Source organism: Petaurus breviceps, unplaced genomic scaffold (genome assembly GCF_028583685.1).
Source record: "Petaurus breviceps papuanus isolate PSGF00001 unplaced genomic scaffold, PetGlider_PUasm1.0 78, whole genome shotgun sequence".
NCBI lineage: Eukaryota > Metazoa > Chordata > Mammalia > Diprotodontia > Petauridae > Petaurus > Petaurus breviceps.
In genome coordinates this window covers 9,796,528-9,803,711 of record NW_027186502.1, presented here as the reverse complement: position 1 = coordinate 9,803,711, position 7,184 = coordinate 9,796,528, and the positions used below count along the sequence as shown (strand labels likewise).

General features: G+C 36.1%; 1 protein-coding gene across 1 annotated transcript in view; it reads right to left on the bottom strand.

Annotated features, from left to right (window-relative positions):
• Positions 1-7,184, bottom strand: part of SLCO1A2 (solute carrier organic anion transporter family member 1A2) — a 57,930-nt gene that overhangs the window by 25,527 nt on the left and 25,219 nt on the right. The window contains exon 8 of the mRNA XM_069106055.1: positions 5,175-5,384. Within this exon, the coding sequence (XP_068962156.1) occupies positions 5,175-5,384 (210 nt within the window). The remainder of the gene's footprint in view (positions 1-5,174; positions 5,385-7,184) is intronic.

Sequence of the window (7,184 nt, the reverse complement as noted above, 5' to 3'; positions counted from 1 at the left end):
GAGAGAGAGAGAGAGAGAGAGAGAGAGAGAGAGAGAGAGAGAGAGATAGAGAGAGAGAGAGAGAGAGAGAGAGAGAGAGAGAGAGAGAGAGAGAGAGAGAGAGAGGATTCACATGGCTTCTGATTATTCTTTCTTTCCTCCTCCTCTCTTGAAATCTAATCCTTATGGAACAGGTATTTTTTCAGGTATTAGTAAAAAGGCAAAAACTCAGTAGGCTTTCAAGTGATAGCATTATTATGACATAGTATTATAAAAACCTCCAAATAATAGTTTCATTGCTGTTTAAGTCAAATCCTCAGAGGAATTTAAGAAGGATTAAAATACTAATACTGATATCTTGGCATGCCTTTTAATACTATTAATTTTCTCTTACTATGGTGCTAGGTAAAACAACATTACAAAGATCAGTTATATTCTTTATGGAAAAGTTTGGTCCACTGTCAATACTGAGCCTCACAAAGAAGGAAGAACTGTGATTAGCATGTTAAAGGAATGTGGTCTTGGGCAGGAAGGCTGCATAAAGGGGAAAACATGGGTATTTTAGAGAGATCTACCATTTCTCCATATGTTGCTTTCATCCTGCTTTATTTAATATTGAGTCACACAACTTTAGAACCACTTCTGCAAACTTCATCTCCCTTTTGCCATATTTTCTTTTGGATTTTGGCATGCTAATGGATTTTTGGCCTAACTCAACCCAGTCTCTAGATTGAGAAATGGAAGAGGCCTTTGAAGGCAATCCCATCCTACTCTCTCATTTTACAGTTTGGGAAACTGAGGTCCAGAGAGGTGAAATGATTTGCCCCAAGTCACAGAGGTAGATAATGAATTGAACCTAGGTTCCCTGCTTCCAAACCAATATTCTTTCCATTACACCATGCTCTCCTCCTTGTGAGGCATTGTGCCTTATGAAGAGTCAGCTGAAGGAATGTTTATCCTGGTAAAAGCCATCTTTCATATCCAAAGGGCCATTGTGTGGAAAAGAACTTGTACTCTAGTTCTTTTTGACCCCAGAGAAAGCAATGGGTGAAAACTGTTAAGAGACAAATTCAGGTTCTGTATACTGTGTCAGTCAAGAAGGATATTGCTATCTTAGCCTAAATTTAAAAAACAAAACATAGTGTCTAGGATGGGGAAGAGGTAATTCTGTTGTACTCTGCTCTGATCAGGCCCCTAACCCAGGCCAGTTTGAACCTTGTAGGCACTCAAAATAGCATTTAAAATGATAGGCTAGCTATCAGTACTCTCATGAGTCTTCATGTGTAAAAGATCAACTTGTCTATTTTCCCATTACTTGTAGATTGATTGAACTTTCCTGAAACAAGTAGACTGAGTAAAAGGCCTCTTTCTATCACTCAGGTGGTGAGCCTGATGAACTGCTATTATCCTTCTCAAGGTTGCATTGAACTTATTTCATCCCTGACCTGGAGTCACCAATTTTTATTCACTCCAATTTAATTATAGATACACAATCGTCCAGGAAATTCTAGACTCATTTGGCAGGACTTTTGCTTCCAGACATGGTAAAATAGCTGGACTATGGGCCTAAAGGGAGGAAATGCCCCAGAATTAAGGGATAATGTTCATTTCATGGAAATTATGATTTATCAGAGAGATTAAAGCATGGTTAATATATTTGCATCATAAAAGCATAAAAGTCCTCTGTCTTAGACAGGGGAACTGGTTGGGAACAAACGACCATTTTGCCAGTGTTTACCACTCCTTTGGAAATTACTTTTATGTTGACATACTCCAGACTGACTTTCCCACTGCTGTGAATTCCATTTTCCACTTTCCTCCACCTGTTGGATTTTTTTTTGATGGCACCTGAGGTTTCTTTGGCATAGGAAATTTACCCTACCAATGCAGACTGACATTTGTTCTAAAATATAGTTATAATACTACAATATAGTGATATATAAAAGATAGTTGCATGAGAGTACTGAGGGGTTGAACAGGGTCATGCAGCCATTATATCTCAGAGAAAAGACTTGAATCCAGGTTTTCTGGACTTCAAGATGGGCTCTCTATGTTCTCTGAATTTTGTTATTTAAGCACAGACTATTTTTTTTTTCTTTTTTGAAAATGACTTAAACCATGTTCTATTTTTTCCCAGGATAATTCTTTCTTTAGTCTTTGTTTATTGTTCTAGATAACTAACACTCATTAGCTCTCTTCCCCCACTGGGACCAAGGGATTCAAGGAGAGCAATGTTGATGTGTACACATGGTAATTAGACTGATGACCAGAGGAGTATTGTGTGTATTGACTTTGGGTTCAAAGGTTTTGTTTAACTTATGTTTGACCAACTGGCTAAAGTAACTTAGAGGAGGACTTCATAGCATTAGAGTGAGTTTGGTCATCATGTATTAATGTTATAATTTTGTAAGAAGAGGGCAATCTGGTGGAATGAAGAGCACTGAGGACCAAGTGTAGCCTCTGCTACTTATTAATTGTGTAATCTTATACAAATCATTGAAACTGTCTGGACCCCAGTTTTGTCATCTGTAAATAAGTAGCTATATAACCATGGTCATGTCATTTTACTTTGTATGTCTCCATTTCTTCACTTGTAAAATGAGAGAGTTGTCCTATGACTTTAGGGCAACTTTTTTTTTGAGAGGCAGGTTTTTCACATACCTAGGTACACATACAGGACTCTTGCAGGCCAATGGCCCAGTATAGATAAAAGGACAATAAATAAGATTTTATTTAGTTTAGTTGCCTTAATTAACAACTAAAACAGGGTAAGCTTAAGCAGAAATATGAAATATTTGGAGATAATCTGTGGATGGAAGGGAAGGCATTAAGTGCCCACTATGTGCCACACACTATACTAATTGTTTAACATATATTATCTCATTTGATCCTCACAACAACCCTGTGAAAGTAAGTGCTGTAATAATTCCTATTTTGCAGTTGAGGAGACCGAGACAAATTTTTTTTGCCCATTTGCCTATGGGCTCTCTCTGTCTCTGTCTCTGTCTCTGTCTCTGTCTCTGTCTCTGTCTCTGTCTCTCTCTGTCTCTCTCTGTCTCTCTCTCTCTCTCTCTCTCTCTCTCTCTCTCTCTCTCTCTCTCTCTGTTTCTTTATCTCAGACAGACAGACAGACAGACAGACACACACACACACACACACACACACGGGACCAGCTTTGAACTCCTAAGAATATCAGAATTGGTAGGGATTTCTTAGGCCACTTCAGTCCAGCATAGACCCAAGCAGAAATCTTATCTTTCCCTAATTAATGGTCACAGTTTTTGTTTATAGGGGATTAATGTGCTACCTTCCAAAGCAGCTCATTCCTCTTAATTATTAGGTAATTTTTATTTTACTAAGAACAAATATGCTGTTCTGCAATCTCTGTAAAGTGTTCTTAATTCTGCTTTTTGTGGCTAAGCAAAAAAGTATGATCCCTCTTCTATATAAGAACCCTTCAAATACTTGAAGACAGCGAGCTATGATGCAGACCCATCTCTACAATCTTCTTTTTTCCAGACTAACCATCCTTAATTCTTTCTTCCTGTTTTCATATAACACAAGCCTTCAGTTCTTTACCCCACCATCCTCCATATCCTTCATGATTTGCCAAGGTCCTTCCTTAAAGGGAGGATGTTTTACCCTTAGAGACACTCAAGGAGAGGGCAAGCCTGAGGTTTAGGTGGTCTCTGTAGTGCTATCCTTTAACTAGCAGGTGCTTAATAAATTTACTATTAATACTTGCTGATAGAATGAATGGTACCATACAGCAAAAATGGAAAAAGCAAGAAAACTATCATACTCTGTTGTGACTCTTCCCTTCTCTTCTTCTCCTTTCCATTTTCTTTTAATTGTCATGGATGCCTGATATTCTACCACCAGAAATTTGTCTTCACTTGCTGTTAAAATGAATCTTCAGCAGCTAGAGGATGTTAGGACAACTAACACAAGAGTCAGATTTCTCTAGTCAAGTCCATAAGTACTTAACGTGCAACTACCGTATGTCTAGAACCTTGCTATGTGTTGTGGGGGAAAGTCTTTGTAGTGCATTTGAAGTCATCTATGAGCAATTTAACTTCCTTTGCAAGGTGAATGACTATTCCCAACCATAAGTATTCCCTTTAATACTCTGATTTATTATGAGAATATAATTTATTAATTTTAGACAATAGTCTGAAAGACAGCATGGTAAGGTGGATAAAGGCCAGCCATGGAGTCAAGAAGACCTGTATTCAAATCTTGCAACTAACATATACTACAAGTCAGAGTGTCTCTGTGATCTCCTAATGCTATAAATGAAATTACAGGTTTCTTCATCTGTGGTGATATTTTTCATACCATTAGTTTCCTACAGTGGTGAAATCATAAGTCTGGATAAAATAAGTGAAAATTCAATTGCCTATGAACTGGGAATCTCTATTATTCAATATAGTTCTGCACATACAGCAGAGTGAAGAACTGAAACATTGTAAGAACATAATTTGCTCCTGTGCCACCAGATAAAGACTAAATAATGACCAGAATTATAACTCCTTGAAAACTGATATTTTGTGTACGGGATATTAACCAGGGTATTTCTTTAAAATGAACATTCTATTTTCTAATCATGATGTTTAACCAAGGAGAGTTGGGGGGCAGGGGGAGTGATATCCAAATAACCCCAAATCTCAAAACTTCTAAAAGAAGTTTTTAATTTTTTTTCACTTTAGTTGTTTATACAAGAAGCAGCACAGTATAGTCACTAAAGAGTTGTTCTTTAAGTCTGGAATACTGATGTTCAAATCTTACTTCTAACACACATTGGCTGTCACCCTGGGCAAGTCACTTAAAGTCTCAGTGCCATAGGCAAAATACTATAAATTGAAGAGCAAGTGTTGATCTGCATTGATTTTTTTTTTACCATTTTTATTGGTAATAAATAAATACAGTAATTATTTATATATAATTAATAAATAAATAAAAGAAAAATAAAAAAAATTTTGGAGTTCTATCATTAAAACGTAAGATTTTGAAAAAAATGTTTGTTCACTAAAAGTATCATTATTACTTAAATAATCAAAATTAAGTATAATTAGCAATCTCAAAACAATATTTATAGAGAAACAATATTAGATATAAATTGTAATTAGATATTAAATATGCACATAGTGTAAAACATAAATTTTAAACCTCAAAATTATTTTTTGTTTACTTACCTATAGTGATATCTCTCTTTTCTTCTTTGGTTTCATGTCTCTCATCTTCTTCTATAATATTCACATTAGTTTCTAATCCTACCTTTGGAAGAGATTTGGGCAAGAAGAGAAATGGAACTCCAGAAAGTACATTTACTCCTGCACATACCAGTAGACCAAGCCACCATGCACCAACCCATCGCGTATCAGTAGGAGTTATGACCAGCTCATCTGGAAATCAACAAATATAGTTTAAATTAGCTCTGAATTCTATAGTTCATGTTGTTTGGTAGATCTTGAGGCTCAATTAAGTATAAAATGATAGTTCAGGGAGCAATCCTGAAATTCAGTTTTGCCTTGTCATTTTTAGCCTTATGCTTAAACAATAAAATTTAGCAATGAGCTAAATATTTTATATCCCAACTCAAATAAAGTGCTACATATAAAGATATTTCAGAATGTGAAATAAACATGAAGTGCAGAAGTGAGCAGCCATGGAGAGCTTGAACTCTGCATCACTGGAGGGAACAGCCCACATCAATGAAATCGGAGAGCAATTTGAGTATTTAGATAAGAATTTTAAAGTATTTATTTCTGAATAACTATAAGTTTAATTGAAGTAAAAAGTTAATATTTTATTAGCACCAAATGCCTCTCTGGTTAAACATAAAGAGAATGGACCTAAACAAATTTTTAGTAGGCTTAGTTTTATGCATATACAGTATTCAGAGAATTTTATTTTTTAAAAGGACAATTCAATCACAAACGACATTAATTTTATTCATCAAACTAAGCCAAAAAATCTTACATTTGCAGGACTTATTAAAATCTAATGCTAGTCCCTCTACTTTACCCTTCATTTAGCTCCAGTACAATAAAATCATTCATTTTGGTTAAAAGAACTCTCCCTGTCCCCCATTTTATCTATTCATTTAAGCATCAATTCAAATAGGACATACAGTTTAGTTTTTGTTGGCCTATAGTTTTATCACACATAATAGTTTAGAAGTAAAAATCGAGCATTCAGAACAACTATTAAAATTTCCTGAGCCTGTCTCAGAGAGGCGTTAAAGTGAATAGGTAACTCATAACACATTCACCTCTTCCCAGAAAGGGATATCACCATCTTTTCCTAGCTCCATGCCTGAGTATAAGTACAGATTTTGTTCAATTCATATAATGGCATCATCACATCATCCCTAGCCTGGGAATATTCTCACTGTACCTCTCACACCCTATGATTCCTCTTAGTAGTCACTCCCAATGACTCCTCTTTCCTGTTTTCTTGTTTGTGATAGTTTCCTATTTCTACTCTCCATAAGCCCCATAACCCCAATGTCAGAGGCAAGAGTAGCACTTGGGAATTTGGGTAATGGCTTATGTATTGGCTTAAGTGAGTTTCCTCTCATTAGTCTCTGTTCCCTTGCAGCTATGGTCAAGGGTAAGCTATGCTAGACTTCTCCAACATCTGTATTACAATTAATTCAGCACTTATAATACAACAATCTACACTTTAATATTAAAAGTGTATCATGTGATTAAATTCAAATGCAAAGCTACCTTTTTTGTTTTTTTGAGACAAGGTGTACCTGGGCATACCCTGAACATTTCACACATGTCCTTGATTTTATATATATTGTTCACAATCTACCCCTTAAGATGTCTACTGTGGCCATGAGAGAACCTCATTGCAGCTGCCTCCTGGTATGGAATGAAGGCCTTGGGATTTTTAAACAGGAGACAATAAATGAAAACAATGAATTAGCAGCATATGCTGAAGTTTGGTCTTTACTGTTTAGTGGTAATGTTTTCTAAAGATCATCTTAGGAAACAGAATCCTAAAGTGTATTTATAGTGCAGCATTATGCCCTGAGTCGCCAAGATGTTGAATTTTCTCAGTGAAATTTGACACCAAGAACTTGGTGTAGGAAAATGCTTCTTACTGGGACTTATATGAGAGAGAGACAGAGGGAGACAGAGAGACAGAGAGAGAGAGAGAGAGAGAGAGAGAGAGAGAGAGAGAGAGAGAGA